The sequence below is a fragment of the Neopsephotus bourkii genome, unplaced genomic scaffold (assembly GCF_033783945.1).
Source record: "Neopsephotus bourkii isolate Nb327-2 ecotype Australia unplaced genomic scaffold, CSIRO-AGI_Nbou_v1 NB_788, whole genome shotgun sequence".
NCBI classification, from domain to species: domain Eukaryota; kingdom Metazoa; phylum Chordata; class Aves; order Psittaciformes; family Psittacidae; genus Neopsephotus; species Neopsephotus bourkii.
The window spans coordinates 163,117-178,995 of NW_026901284.1; the positions used below are offsets into that span (position 1 = coordinate 163,117).

The 15,879-nt window shown below is 42.9% G+C and overlaps 3 protein-coding genes across 9 annotated transcripts in view; 2 read left to right on the forward strand and 1 right to left on the reverse strand.

The window, feature by feature from the left end:
- Window positions 1–1,804, forward strand: part of DENND4C (DENN domain containing 4C) — a 64,918-nt gene extending 63,114 nt beyond the window's left edge. For all 6 annotated transcript variants that reach the window (XM_061355275.1, XM_061355274.1, XM_061355278.1 and 3 more), the window contains one exon: window positions 481–1,804. In XM_061355275.1, coding sequence (XP_061211259.1) covers window positions 481–617 — 137 coding nt within the window. In that variant the 3' untranslated portion in view covers window positions 618–1,804. The remainder of the gene's footprint in view (window positions 1–480) is intronic.
- Window positions 1,805–9,287: 7,483 nt separating this feature from the next.
- Window positions 9,288–13,201, reverse strand: RPS6 (ribosomal protein S6). Its single transcript, XM_061355281.1, has 5 exons — window positions 13,045–13,201; window positions 11,947–12,157; window positions 11,435–11,581; window positions 10,161–10,318; window positions 9,288–9,429 (listed from the first exon to the last, which is right to left on the reverse strand). Exons 1-5 carry the CDS (start codon window positions 13,087–13,089, stop codon window positions 9,334–9,336), a joined length of 657 nt encoding a protein of 218 aa, XP_061211265.1. The 5' UTR covers window positions 13,090–13,201; the 3' UTR covers window positions 9,288–9,333.
- A 1,360-nt stretch (window positions 13,202–14,561) lies between these two features.
- The window catches only part of ACER2 (alkaline ceramidase 2), a 58,122-nt gene continuing 56,804 nt past the window's right edge, over window positions 14,562–15,879 (forward strand). Inside the window, exon 1 of one of the 2 annotated variants that reach the window (XM_061355285.1) lies at window positions 14,562–14,885. In XM_061355285.1, the coding sequence (XP_061211269.1) occupies window positions 14,778–14,885 (108 nt within the window). In that variant the 5' untranslated portion in view covers window positions 14,562–14,777. The remainder of the gene's footprint in view (window positions 14,886–15,879) is intronic. The other variant, XM_061355284.1, reaches the window with a different exon arrangement.

The window sequence follows — 15,879 nt, forward strand, 5'->3', positions numbered from 1 at the left end:
AATTTTAGCTTTGAAACTAGTAATCAGCTGTTTTAAACAAAATTTGTTAGCTTGAAGTTTTAATTCCTTATGTCTGAAAACATGTTCCCAGTTTTGTCCATCTTTCTCCGACCTACATGTTAGACATATGTCATCTAGCCACCTGACTGCTGTTCTCTTGCTGATCTCCTCTACCCTGACTTTTATTTGGTACTGTGCAGGAAAAAGGACTTCTTTATGGGATATGACAGGGGAAATAACCTGGGAACAGGCAGACTGAACTGCAGTAGAAGTAATGGGTGTCCACTCTGATGTGTTGTGATGCTCCAATGTGAAGAAACTTTTCAGGTTCTCTGAGAGAGCTTGGAAAAAAAAAATCAGTGGCTAGTTAAGATAATTAATGTTGTTATTGTATAAAAATCATCAAAAGGATTTTATAGGAACATAGTAGGTGCTGTACAGGGTTTCTTCAGTAACTTCAACTATGCTTTTCTATTTCAGAGGTTTTTGATAGTGAATACAGAATTGCACATAAAAATCTACCAAAGGAAGTTCTTGAAAAGATGCACAAAATAGATGCTCCGCCAAGCAGCAGGGTTGAGTGTTGTAGGAAGTGCTTTGGAGCACCTTTAATATAAAAATGAGGAAGACACGCTAAACTTCGATGTGACAAAAGTAGAGGTGAACAAACCAGGAGCATGGTGATATGTACACTTTCAATCCCAAAAGGTGATAACAGCAATTTGTCAAAGAAATTTCCTTGAGATACATCATGTATTTTTGTCTTTCATCTCACAAAACAGAGTGTAAAGTATGTTAAAATGTTTTAAAACTATATTAATGGGGTGAGTTGGTTTCAGTGATTGATCTGCTTTTTTTTGCTGTATATACTTTTTGTCCTTCCTCAGATCCTTCTCTCACAGCATGAAGTTGTTCAAAAAGGTGATGATAGAACAGCATCTTAAGTTGCTGACTTAAGAGCCACCAATATTTATGTGTTTTAATGAACTACTTTTCCTGCCACAGAATACTTAGGTTCTTCACTACTACTACAAAATAGCCTTTTCCTGAAGAAGGATTCTTTTATTAGTGTGCAGTATAAATGTATGAATGTAAATACTTGAGTCCTTGCATTGGAAATTGCAATGCAGTTGCTTTTGTCAGATCACAGTACCTAAAATTGCTACCCTTTTCCTGACCCTTGTCCCAGTATTCTAAATTATCTTTGGCTGACATTTTCATAATGTATGTCTGCAGTTGTAAAAGCCGCTCAGTTTTTTCTGTATTCTCTATCTGCCACATTAAAGATCCTATGAACGTGCTGCTGCTTTCTCCAAGAGAATGATGGGCTTCTACACAAAGCAGCTCAGAAATGGATGGCTTTCTAAAAATGTTTTTTAGGAAGCTTTAGAATGGCATTAGAATACATACAGGGTTTATTAAACAGATGCTGTCTGAAAAAAAATTACGCTCTATACTGTATGCATGTGTGCTTAAAAGGTATCTTTTCGTTGAATTCTATCACCTTTTTCCATGGTTTTATCCTAGCCTGTGGGTTAATTATTTTGCACTGATAGTCCAAATTCAAAATTTCAATTAAAATGTATTTATAAATGTGGTCTTCAAGATATATATTAGCACAAATGAAGTGCTTGAGTGTATGATCTGGAAAGATGAATTCGTCTTTTGGTTTGCATCTAGTAGGTAAGACACTTCCTCACCTCACATTCTAACTGACTCTAGTAGTCATAGTCTTGGCAAGAGCCTGGATGCTGATTAACAATTTCAATGTTTCTATTACTTGAGGAATAGGATAAGGTTGATTGCAATTTTATATATATATATAAAATTTTATTTTCTTTTTATGAAATTGAATGGTATGGCTTTTCTGGTGAAATTACCCCTAGATTGGGGGGGGGGGGGTGGGAAGTAAGGTTTGTAGCTTGTTAAAGGAGCATAGCTAAAACTATAGTTGCATCTCAGTATGAATGTATTTACTTCATAGTACTCTCTTAAAATGATGAGGGATGAAGATCTGTCTGCAAGAGCTTTTACATGAAACAAGAAAGCTAACTCTTGTTTTTTCATGAGGCTACAGCAAAGGATTTGCACTATTCATAACAAAATACATTTGTGTCATAGACTGATTTCTTTGTAATTTGTCTAAAAGTGCTGATCCAGAGTTTATATGGGGATATTATCTGGACAGATTCTTTCCTAATGAAAATATTGTGCTTTCTTAACAATTAAAAGCAAGAAAGCACACGGTGACTTTGTTTTTTGTTTAGGGTTTGGGTTTGGTTTTTTTCATGATGTATTCTTTGGGGTTTTGCATGGTTGCTTGCAGGTATCTGATCTGCATCACAGTGGAAGTGTAGAGCTTAATTCTTCGTATTTCCCTCTCCAATTACATAATTGACACGTACAGTTCCATCCTTTCAAGATAAAAGTCTGTGTGAAGCATTCATCCAAACAACTTAATTCTTATACAAATCAAACCAGCAAATTTTCCTGTATTGTTCTATACTTATCTTAAATGTACAGCTATACAAAGACAGTTTCAAAGTGTTAAATGGACAGATCATATGATTATGTGATGCAGTTTGCAAAGAATCAGATTTTAGCTATCCTTAACTTCTCCTGGCTCATTAAATTACAAAGAAATTCTGTGCAGTGAGTGCTGTTTTAAGTAATTGGTGACATCCAAATCATTTTAAACCATTGTAAATAACATTATTATAAACTGGATCCTGTAAGAGATCACTTTGATTTCAAAACGACCCTCCCATCCATAGCTGAAAATAGAGATTATTCGGGCAGTAGTGTCGTAGAAACAGCAAAGCAGGTTGTGTCATAGCATCTAGTGCTAAGTGCTAGACTTTCCCCAGGTATGTACACTAAACAAAACAAAAACCAAAACCCAAACCAACAACTGCCCCTCCTGCCCCAACACACCAACAACAACAACAAAACACGAACTAAAGCCTGAAGGGAAAAGGACAACTGCAGGATTGAACTTGCTTTGATTTGTTCCTTCATACTGGCATTTCTGTATGCTACAAATAAATTTCTATTCCTTGTGTATGTACCTGGATTTCAGAGTGGTAGAAGTCCCGCATGTAGTTACTTCAAATCCTTAATCTGCCTCCAATAATTTATTCATTAATATAGAATGACAAAAGTGCTTACTCTTTATAATTTGGATTTTTTTAATGCCTAGTTTTAATAGCTAACTAATCAGCTGGTTCTTGAATAAAATCTGTAGTTCAAATGAAAAGGAAGATCTCTGAATGCAGTTAGTTAAATTTTCACGGGGGGGGGGGAGGTGGGCGGAAGTTCACAAAACTTTGAAAAGAATTAAGAACTTACTATTTTTTTTCTAGTTGCTTTCTTTCCTTACAATTACATGATGGCACTCCCTGTTCTTCCTTTGCATTTTGGGTCTACTACAAAAGGAGAGAGACTGCAAGTTTTCCTACACAAACTTTCAGAGATATAGGCTTCCCTATTTTGAATGCTGAAAGAATCGTGAGTGTGCATAAGAGAAGGGCAGGGCATAAAATGCGTATCATGGCTAAATACTCACATGGTCAAAAATCTGGCCAAAAAATAAACAAATGTTTTTTGTGAGTGCATTACAAACACTTTTGTCTTTCTGAAAATTGCATTCTGAAGGCATAGTAAGTTCTTCTCTGCTAGTAAACTTCTTGGGCTACATAGGAATGACTTAGCTACATATGAATACTCATAATTAGTGGACACTCCACTCCTAGTAATCCAAACTTGTCTGAATTCATAATGCATGAATGAGGTGTACATAGTGTTGTGAAGGAGGGATAAGCTTGGTCTTGGCTCTGTTTTCCTTTTGGTGTAAGCAGAAACAGAAGCATGTTGCTCACTTGTGAAGCTCTTGCCTCCACACACTCTTTGTAGTAGCTCCAAAGCCAGTGCTCAGGCAATGGTTTTCTGTGTGCATTTTGGAATTCTCACATGAGGAAAAAGGTTGCAGGTCAGTAGTAACTTCAAAGCCTGCAGTGTGTGCAGAAAGCGAGGGGTTAAACCAAACATTACATACATGGATGTAAACTGTTAATGAATTTCAAGTAAGCCCAAAAACTTGGAAAGTTTGTGTTGGAATAATAATCATCACAGAGAAGCTTCCTTGAATTGTTGCATTAAAGATACTGAACTGAAGTCAGTTATGCTGAGAAGATTACATCTTTCACCCAGCAATAAAAGTTACCTATAGTTTATGTTCTAGTTTATCAAAATAGCTGTATTTTTGTAGAATTAAAACATCAAATGGAGTCTTGCAGGTTTTGGTTTGCTTTAAATCAGGATTCTTAAGTGACAGAGATTTGTTTATAAATTATATTCTGCCACATTACCTAGATATCTTTCAAAACCTTGTGGGTAAAGGAGACTGATGCGGCTGTGGTATTGGCACAGTAACGGCTGTGGTATTGGCACAGTAATAGGTACCAGCTTTTATTACATGTTACTAGAAGCATCTCTGTGTTACTCATATTCTGTCTTCACGTTTTGTATGACTCCAGTTTAGAAAATACAATTTTAATGGAAAATATTTTATTCAGTATATGGTTTCAAACTAAATTAATTCGTTTTGCAAGTAACTTAGCCTTGTTCCTAGTGGAATTTCACATTGGTTAAGCTCAAGCTACACTGCACTTGTGAATGAGTGATTTTTATTCCATTTTAACTGTGAATTAATGGCTTTTTTTATTGCTGCAGCTAGAAGAGTGTACCTTTCATTGAGTTTACTGCTTTCCTTGAGCAACTGTAACATAGGGGATATTTTCAAAATGTGTATTAAATTAGATCATAGAAATTATATTTTTAAAAGAAATTGTTAAAATGTAAGTAACTGAGGAATCCACTCAATAGTTTTATCTTTTTAAAACTTTTAATTAAACAATTATTTCAATGCAGATAACTTGATTAAATGCTAAGCAGGTCATCTTATTCACATAACTCTACAATTTCAACAAAAGGGTTTTTTTTTCTTTTAAGTAATAAAATCTTTTAAATGCCTTCTGTATATCAGCTGTTCATTATGGACCTTTTTAAAACACACACACACACCTGCAACTGTTAAAGTCTTGAAACTGAATGGTTGAATTGGACTCTAGATTCATATATTGTAATGCATAAGAGGAAACACATGGTCTTTCAGTGCCTGCATCAGTGGTGCAAATAAAAGGGATTGTTTGCTGGGTTTTTAGAAGCACATTGAAGTTCCTTTAGGAGCTTAAAATAAACTGTATTTTAATGAGGATGAAAGGATGTCATGTGAATAAATTATTAATTAAGTGAGCTGGGAAGTTTAATGCAATAAAATTTGCACTATTTTATAAACTGTTTCGAACTGTTGAAAAATGGCATCCATTTACTGTGCTTTGGTTAACAAATGTTTGTCTGTAATGTTTTTGTACATTTGACAAATATTTCTCGAGTTTAAAAGGGCACTCTGCATATGCTGAATTATGTATAGATATCCTAGACTAAGAAGCAATTTTTAATGTATTTCCCAAAATAAAATACGCATCCTGTGTAAAAATTGTTCAGCTTTTTTGCCATTGGAACTTACCTGTTTGACAGAATTTAATCTTAAATGCAAATTCAGCCTATAGGTGGGCAAAAGCAAAGCCTTTCAAATGCCTTTTTGGGGAACTGTATCATACTACCTCAGCAACTTCTGAATAATGGAAAAGAGCAGGAGTCAGTTGAGGAGGGGGAGAGGATGAGAAAAGATGGGATTCACTTGCAGTCCTCGGGGTCATGAGAATATGTCTTTGTGGCGCCTTAAGCAAGCCCTGACAACTAGCGGAGGTAAGAACTCAAAACCAGGCTCAGGGAGGCAGAATCAATGAAGATCTTGTTTGCAGGGAAGCCATTGACCATGGCTTCCTTACCACAGAGCTGCTGCCCACGAAGAGCGTGATTGACCAGTAGGTGGGAACAGGTTGGTGGCTGACCTTGACGGATCACTTCCCATGAGTTCTTGTTTCTTGGTGGCTTTATAATGGGGACAGAGAGTGATGCTTTCAGTGATACATCCTGGCTTGCAGGAGACACTGGTGGATCTCCTGCCTCAGAACAGACCTGCAGATTTACACATGGCTTCCAGACTTCAATTTTATTTCATTTTTCTGTTTTTCATGGTCAGGGGGAGGGGTGAGGCTGGAATGAACTTTAAGGAGTAGAAACTGACAGTTTTACTGTCAAATGCTTCAGGCCTTCACAATGGAGTATCTTTCACACTCTGTCAGTATGGCAGCCAGTTTGTTAATCTGTTAGTAAACATAAGAATACCAAACCCTAAATACCTGTATCTCTGGAGAAACTTGATATGCATAGCACAGACTGGTAGTTTGTGGAAAAGATTCATAATAAATCATGTCTCAGGCCTGTTTTTAAGCAGCGAGTTCATGAACAGTCTTTTGGACTTTCACAGTCTTGTCAGCATCACAATGACTGCTTGGTTTCCTCTGGATGCTTTTGTCACTGTGGTCTTCTTAGGAATGCCACCTGCTAAAAATACTACATTGCCTTCCTAATTCGCTGCCTTTAATGTGGCCTGTGAGAGGGGAGGCTGGAGGAGGAAGGGTGTAACAGACAAACAGCAATAAAAACTTGCATTTGAGGAATCACTAAAGAAGCACGAATACAGGATTGGTTTAAAGCTTTAGCAGGGAGGGAACTGTTGTCTCTTGTGCCAAAATCAGGTGGGGAAACTTACTTGGGGGAATGTGATGGTAGAAGGTGATAGCAGGAGGGCACTTACGGAAGCCTGGATCCTTCATGTGCTCAGAGCTACCCCCACATTACTTGTTAGAGGTAGTTCTCCCCAGCTTTACAAACTTACTCTGTAAAGGAGAAAAGCTGCAGTCTGGGAAGAGGGAGAATCTCATCCACATGTCTGAAATATGACATGAGAAGACAAACTTGACACCCACTAACAGAATGTACCCGCGAGTGCTGAGGGAGCTGGCTGCTGTAAATGCAAAGCCACTCCATCCTCTTTAAATGTCATGGCAGTCTGGAGAGGTGTCTGAGGACTGGCTGAAAGTGTCACTCCAGCCTTCAAAAGGGACGTGGCGGACGCAGGGAACTATAGGCCAGCATTGTACCACAGAGGTCTGAACTCAGGGTAGTCTTGCTGAACTTAAACTTACTCAGCACTGACCTGGTTGAAGGGACAGTGTACCCTCAAGCACGTTTGCTGGCAAGAGAATGGGAAGGAATTGATGATGGCAGCTGCACTGCCATTCAGCAAAACCTGGACAGGCTAGAGCTGGGTGGAAAGGAACCTAATAAAGATTCAAGAAAGGTCAGGATCCTGCACCAGGGGAGAAATAACCATGTACCAGTACAGGTCAGGGGTTGACCTGCTGGAAGGTAGCTTTGTGGGAGAGAACCTGGGGGTCCTGGTGAGCAAATTGTGAATGAGCAAGCCATGTGTCCTTGTGGCCAAGGTCAGAGGTATTCTGAGGTCCATTAGGAAAAGCACTGCCAGCAGGTTACGGGATGTGATCTCCCACACTACTCTGCCTCCTGTGTCCAGGTGTGGGCTCCTCAGTACAACACAAGGAACTACTGGAGTGAAGGGCTACAGTGAGAGGACTGGAACATCTCTGATGAGGGAAGGCTGAGGACTGCGCCTGTTCAACCTACAGAAGACAACTGGGAGGGGATCTTACCAATGCACACAAGTTATCTTCAGGACCAGTGTCTAGAGGATGGGGCCAGACTGCAATGGTGCCCAGCAACAGGATGAGGGGCAGTGGGCACAAACTGTAACACAGAAACTTCCATCTGAATATGAGAACTTCTTTATTTTGAGGGCGGCAGAGCACTAGGCCAGGCTGCCCAAAAGTTGTGGAATCTCCTTCTTGGGAAGTATTCAAAACCTGCCTGGACACAATCCTGTGCAACCTGCTCTAGGTGAACCTGCTTTAGCAGGGGGATGATCTCCAGAAGTCTCTCCCAACCCCAACAATTCTATGTGTATGTGCGATTTGATTCATCCATGACCTTTTACAAGGGCATGCAGGGATAGGGCAAAGGGTAATTGCTTAACCTGAAAGGGCAATCTGGATTAGGCATTGGGAAGAAATTCTTCAATGAGGGTGGTGAGACTGGAACAGGTTGCCCAGAGCTGTGGATGCCCACCTCTGGCAGTGTCCATGGCCAGGCTGGGTTGGGCTTTGAGCAACCCAGTCTAGTAGGTGTCACTGACTAGCAGGAATTTGGAACCAGATGAGCTTTAAGGTCTCTTGCAACCCAAGCCCTTCTATAATTCTATGAAAATATTCTGAAAAGGATCCATATGGATCATGCAATGCTACAGACATTGGCAAGAATAGCTGAAAAGCTACTCTGCCGAAAGCAACCTGGGCATGCTAATTGATGGAGCTGAACATGAGCCGTCTTGTGCCCAGGCAGCCAAAGTCAACAGCATCCTGGCCTGTATCAGCAGTAGTGTAACCAGCATAGCCAGGGCAGTGACCATCCCCCTGTACTGGGCACTGGTGAAGCTGCATCTTGAATCCTGTATTCAGTTCTGGGCCCCTCACAACAGACACTGAGGTGCTGGAGCAGGCCCAGAGAAGGGCAACAAAGCTGGTGCTGGGATCTGGAAAGTAAGTCCTATGATAAATGGCTGAGGAAACAGGAGCTGTTCAGTCTGGAGGAGTCTCAGGGGGCATCTTATCTCTCTCTACAACTACCTGTTAAGGAAGATGAGCAAGGAGGTGCCTGGTCTCTTTTCCCAAGTAAGAAGTGATAGCACAAGAGGTAACACCCTCAAACTGCACCAGGGGAGGCTTAGACTGGATATTAGGAAAAATTTCTTCACCTTAGAGGGTGATCAAGCATTCAAACAGGCTGCCCAGGGAAGCAGTGGAATCCCTGGAAGTGTTCAAAAACTCTGTAAATGAGGCCTTCGGTGACGTGGTTTAGTGGTGGACTTGGTAGTGCTGGGGTAATGGTTGGACTTGATGACCTTAAAAGGTCTTTTCCAATCTAGCTGATTCTATGATTCCACCAAACCCAACTCCCTACTCCTCACAGGACTACCTAAAACTAAACCATACAACGAAGCATTATCCACACACTCCCTGAACTCTGACAGGCTTGGTGCTGTGACCACTTCCTGGGGAGTCTGTTCTAGTGACTGACTTAATTCTACCAAAAATCACCTGCAGGCTTTATGTTTTACCACTTTTACACTCAGTCTAAATATTTAAGAGTCAGCCAGTAATAATATGCACTGGAAAGTCTCATACTGAAGGCTAACCACAAAAGGGTTTATTTTCAGCATCATGTACATCTTCACTTCTGACTTGACTCAGACTTAGATGTAGAAGCTCTCAATGAAGAAAGCCGGCGTCTCTTTGCAATCTGTTCCTGGCGTTTCTCCTTGGCTTCCTGAAAGACAAAGCAGCATTAATTAAATTATGTTTAATGTCTTAGTATTCAATGTTTCAAAACACCTACAAATGAAGAAAAAATGCAACTTGAAGGAAGATACCAGAATGGATTCCTTAAGTCAATAAAGCAAAAGTTTCCCCTCTTCACAGTTCAGAATTCTACAGGTATACAAACTTGTACAGACCCATGTCTTTAAACAATATGGACTAGTACCCAAAAGCAGAGTAGAAATACTAATGCAGAGTTCACAGCATACTAGAAGTCTATCTACTCTCAGTTTCAATCTAGAAGCTGGGAAAACAAGTACTGTGCTAAATATTCCAACAACATTGCTTTGCCAGGTGCTGTGGTTTTTGGTGCAAGAGCAAACTCATCCAAACCAACAGCTTCTTGCCAAATTATCTTTCATCCAGGTCAACTGCTGGATCCTGTTTCCCCATGCAATCGCTCAAACGGCTACTGCAAATCTTATCTTCACAGGCTCTAACTACTCAGGCTTTTTTCTTCAAAATAAACTCTCAATTAAATTAATCGGTGTGTTAAATTTCTACTATTGTTGGACTGGGAAAAATGCTCAAACATTTGGCCAGCAGTATTTATACTCACATTCATCTATTCCTATTCAAAATGCCCTATGTACAAAGCAGCTCTAAGTGAACAATCAACTTTATCAAATCCCTTGATTCTGTGAGGTATCCCATATATCTGAGTTGTAAGAGCAAACGAACCTTCATTCTCTTGGCCAAGAGCTTCGCATATTCTGCCGCCTCCTCCTTATTCTTCTGGGTGCGCTGCTTCTTCAGGGCAATACGTCTCCGCTTGTGCTGCAGAACTCGAGGAGTCACTAGTCGTTGGATCTTAGGAGCCTTGGTTCTGGGTTTCTTGCCTAAAAAAGCATTGCAGATCAGCAGATTATTTTCCAAAAAGGCCTCATCTAACAAAGTTACGAGTAAGTTCCATTTACTGTGATGCAAACAGTACCTGGTGTGCTACATATAGCAGCTTATACAGAGTTAAATCTTCAGGAAAAATGATCAATTATAAAATATAGTCTTAACGTTCATGATTTGTTATCAGCAATGAAGCATTAATATATCCACAATTTCCTGCACTTTTTGTGAAAATTCCTAGCTTTTCAGCACGCCTGTCTTTAATTCCCTCCCCCAGACTTAGAACAGTTAAGAATACGGAAACTCATCATGTAGCTTTCAGATCAAACCATTATGTTTTCAGTTCTAAAAAGCTCTCTGCAGGTCTACTTAGGCTTGACATGTGTATCTCTATAACTAACCTACATAGCCCATAATGAGCAAACAAATGCACTATTACACCCATATGTAAAATTTCACTACTCAGTGCTGCCTGACTTCTACTAGTCACAAACAGCTGTATGATGTCCATCCCGATCACATTTTTTAATGGACAGAACAGTTCCTCTGACACAGAAAATAACAGCTGTTTACCCAACAAGCTTTCACTGTGCCCAAGCTTTATCATGTCCCTTCTGCTTAATGTCCTCACCCTTTCTGTTCCCTGATGAAATGCAAAGAAGCCAAATGCAAAGAACTGCAAGATAAGTAGAATAAGCAACACAGTACCCACCCAGTAAAAGCTCATTTCAGAAGCTGCCGTAAGTAATGGAGAGGGGAAAGTTATTATATATTCTCTATATACTTTTATCCTCCACTCATAAAAATGCTTCCACAAACATTCCACCTCATATCTAACTTTCTCTTAGTAGCAATTATTTTATTATTCTTAGAACCAAATAAATATTTTGAGCAAACACTACTCCAGATTTTATCCAATATTTAAAAACAAACTGTGCCAAAGTAGACAGGGCAAAGAGGTGTAGAAGAAGCGAAGCAAACACACTCTTCTTATCCAGAAGTTACAACTCCTGCATCTACTACTATAGTGTACTTCATTCAATGCAAGAGGCTAGACACTTATCTACAGACAATACCATGAAACTAAAGAGCTGTAAAATTTAAGCTCTTACCCTCTTTATTTAGAGGCTTCCTCACAACATACTGGCGAACATCATCCTCCTTTGAAAGGTTGAACAGCTTGCGGATTTTGCTAGCCCTCTTGGGACCAAGGCGACGGGGGACAGTGGTATCTGTCAGCCCAGGAATATCCTTTTCACCTTTGAGAACATAAGTTTAAATGTGACAATTCTGCATCTACTGAACACCTGCTTCATGAATGAATTTCAATTGTAAGTTTAAAATACATGAAAATTCAAGATGCTGCTCCTTTGGGTTCGCCTACTAATAGCACCACCCTGTGGTACACTTTTTGCCAATTTAATGCAATCAGATTGCTGACAATAAAAGTGTTGCAGTGACCAGTTTTACAATTATACAAATGTAATCCAGAGCGGATTTCAAGCTACATTCACACTCTAAGTGGGGACTCCATTTGCTTTCTACATGACTCCAAAGGCCCTAGCAAGGAGACTCCTTCAAGATGCCTGCTTCTACCTACTACTTTCTTGATCTAAACTTTTACCCTTTTTCACAATGACCAAGTTCAGAACACTCAAGTTGGCATCAACGATGCATCCACGAACAGATTTGCGTTTTCTCTCTCCAGTTCTTCTTGGGCGATAGCAGGAGTGGCCCTTGCTGAGCAGAAGGCGGACACGTCCATGAGTCAGGACACCCTGCTTCATGGGGAACCCTTGTTTATCGTTGCCACCACTGATTCGGACAACATAGCCCTGTGAAAACAGAGACACACTTAGTAGTAGCCCTGCACATTTCTCTTAATTCAAGAAGCTGTATCACAAGATGCTGTTCAAAACGGGGAAAATTACTGTTACTGCTAATGGAAACAACTTCTTTAACCAACACTGCCGCAAGAGATACGAAAAATACTTTTGCATACCGTAATTTATACTTATTCTACTTGTCTACAAAAATATATAAAAAAGGTAAACTCTTATCCAGTCAAAGTTTAGTCTAAGGCACACCAGACTGAAGCTTGCCTATTATTGTCTAGGTTTTCATTAACCCTAAACCTAACTAAAGCCTGCTGTCACAAACCAGAAATCTGCATACAACGTGAGTATCTCGAGTAGGGATTCATGCGAAAATGAGAAGCAAAGCTTTTATTGCCTTCTTTTTGGAGGTGGCAGTACAAAACTTCAACTTACGTGAATTCAGCTGAACTGTCCATATTAACATTCAAGTATTCTACACTCACCCATCAAACCCAACATGCTTTTTCCCCATGCACAAGCAGCACTTTAAATGCAAAGAAGACAATTTTAAACTTGTTCAGTAAAGAAGGGATCAGCAGTTTTATGGTACAGATTTAAACTGAATACCAAGACAACACTTAAATGAAGAGCAAAAAATTACTGCAAGAAGCAGCAAGAAATTCTAACCATAACGCTTAAAAGAAAACCCCAACAACATTTAGATAAAGTAGAAGAACAAGCTAGCCAAATTACCAAATTCAGTATATATACCAAGAGAAACCTTCAACATACTTGCTAAACGTACACCACACAAACACCCTACTGAGACAACTGCATACTGGAGAAAAATTTGTGATTTAAAGTTCTCAAATACAGACAGATCCAACACATCCTTCCATGCTTACCTTCCACTCCTCACCAAGAGAATCAGCCGCAACTTCTGTTGCCATCCGCTTCTCATAGAATGTTCTCAGCTTGCGCTCATCATCCACTTCAATGAGTTTCTGGCAGCCAGTGGCTGGGAAAGAGATGTTCAACTAGTAGAAGGAAAAAAAAAAAAAACCAAAACACAAGCCACATTTGATTGAAGCATCTCATGAAACATTTTAAAAGAAAAATTATAGTTTTTCTACCAGCTTCACCTTAGCATTTCAAAGCTGAAATTCCCCAACTGCTTACATGAATGTTTACTAGTTATAACTTGTCACTACCATGTTCAAGACAGCCACGTAGGTCTGTCCTTGGCCACACTGGATGGTTATTACTTGTTCAGTCATGCAGTAAACTGGCTTTACCACAGCAACACGAACTAGTTTCCTTTCTTCTGTAAGTCCATTACAACATACGCTGCATCAGAAAACTGAATAAGCAGCCTAAGGTGAGCGACACTCGTGGTGGTTCCTTATGTCTTTTACGGGCCGCTGCAACGCCCACAGCCTCGGGGACGCCTTCTGACACTCTCATCTCGAGCAGGGCCTGTGCTAGGTACAGGCATAGCTCCAGTGCACACTGCGCCTCCCTGCTAAGCCCCAGCACTAACAGCACAGGCCTGCCATTACGAAAAACTCTTGTCATAGCAGTACCGACCGCCACCGGAACTCGGCCTGATACCAGAAGCCCCACTGACAAAACAAGGCCCGCGCGGCCGCCATGTCAGGCCGCCGACAATCCGCCCCCATCCGCCCCACAGCGGCGCTCCAGCCCCACCACCAGGGACCATCACTCTCCACCAGCAGCCCCACACATAACACTGAAAGCATTTGTGTCTGGGGAGAACCCGAACCAAAACCAGCCGCAACCCAGACCCTACCTTCATCCTCTCCGATCCACGCTACCACTAAAAAAGACCGTACTTCCGTCCGCAGCCTTCACATACACCCACCAACTCTCGCGAGAAGGGCAAGCCTGAGCCGGGCGTGACCGGGCTGCCCAATGACGGCCGAGGATTCGCCGGCAGAGGGGCGTGGCGAGGGGAATCGGCTCTGTAAGTGGCGGAGGGGGTCGGCCCCCTACCCGGCAGCGTCGCGGTAGGCAGCCGGGACACGCCCCAGTGACCTAAGATCCGTATGAGGTAGTCCCGCCGGGCGCCGCTAGCTCGCGCTGAGGAGGGCGGCCTGGGGCAGGATTAGCCCAGTTTCCTCTGGAGGGAGAACGCGCTCTTGCGGTTAGAGTGAGCACACTAGAGCCCCGGCGAGCGGCGGGTGGTGTGTCTTCCCGCGAACGGGAAGTACCGGCCGCTGAAGTGGAGGTGCCATCAGTCAGCACGTGCAGAGCTCGCGCGGGTGCTGGGGGAAGTCCCGGTGCCTGCGCGGTTCCCGCCCGGTTGTGCTGCCCCTCACGGCGGCGCGACAGGCCGCGCTCCCGCGGACACCGCCGGGTGTGTCGGCCCGGCGCTGGGCAAGAGGCCCTCACCTGCGAGGGTCCCACCGCGCACACGCACATCCCAGACCCAGCAGAACTGCCTTACGCCGCCCTGACTGTCCAATAGGCAGCGCGACACGCAACGAGCCAGCCCGCAGAGCCCCGACCCTCACGCAGGCCCGAGGCGTGCCGAGAGGCGGGGTATGAGAAGGTGGGCCTGTCCGACTCGCAGCTCAGCCGTGGCGGAGACGGAGCACAGGGCAGGCGGGCTACCGTCATGGGCGCGCAGCTGTGGTGGGACCAGCTGCGGGCTGGTAGCTCGGAGGTGGACTGGTGCGAGGACAACTACACCATCGTGCCCGCCATAGCCGAGTTCTACAACACGGTGCGTGGCGGCGACGGCGGTTTTCAGGGGGTGCGGGAGCGGCGGCCGACTTGGGGCCAGGGAGCGGAGAAGAGGGCTTGGCGGCCCGGCAGGGGGCTCTGCGGGGATGGCACTGGCGCCCCCCGCCTTCGGCAGCTGCCCCGGCTCGGGAGCGGCGGGCAGGTGGGTGGGCGGACAGGAGGCACCTGTGAAGCCCGGCGCGGTCCTGCTGCCTGCGAAGTGCATCACCCAGGGCTTTCATGGGACTGAAGAATGCCTTTCTGTCTCTGGCTACCTCTTCCTTCTCCAGTCCCTGGGACGCCTAAAATTAAAGAAAAAGAGCGATTTGGTGTTGTAGATATAAAATCGGGAGGTTTATGGAGGGCTCATGACGAGCTGTCTGGTAAATAGTGTACAGCAGGCCCTTGTGGCGCCCGAGTGCAGAACTTGTGGTGCTGGATTGCTGGCGTCCAGTACCCGTTTCCACAGGTGTCACCAGGGTGGTGATGGGTCAAGAAAAAAACCACCGAAGTGTTTTGTCGTGGTTTAAGTCCAGCCGGTAACTCAGAACCAGGCAGCCGCTTGCTCACTTCCCCCCTTTTTCCTGGTCCCGGAGGGATGGGGAGGAGAATCGAAAGAATGTTAACTCCCACAGGTTGAGATAAGAACAGCCCAGTAGCTACGGTATAACACAAACCACTGCTGCTACCACCAATAATAATGATGATAAGGGAAATAACAAAGGAAGAGAATACAGCTGCTCACCACCCACTGATTGATACCCAGCCCAACCTGACCAGCGATCTAACCCTTCTGAGTATACTGGACATGATGTGCTGTGGTATGGAGTACCCCTTTGGCTAGTTTGGGTCAGGTGTCTTGTCTGTGCTTCTTCCCAGCATCCCCTCCTCACTGGCAGAGCATGAGACTCACAAAGTCCTTGCTCAGAGTAAACATTACTGAGCAGCAACTAAAAACATTGGTGTTGTCAGTGCTGTTCCCAGGCTGAAAGTCA

Coding starts and splice junctions, on each gene's coding strand:
- RPS6 (XM_061355281.1), bottom strand. CDS start 13,089: ATGGCAACAGAAGTTGCGGCTGATTCTCTTGGTGAGGAGTGGAAG. Junction 11,582..11,946: donor CTTGGTCATTGTGAAAAAGG/GTAAAAGTTTAG, acceptor ATGTTCTCAAAG/GTGAAAAGGATATTCCTGGG. Junction 9,430..10,160: donor TCTTGGCCAAGAGAATGAAG/GTTCGTTTGCTC, acceptor TTTGTCTTTCAG/GAAGCCAAGGAGAAACGCCA.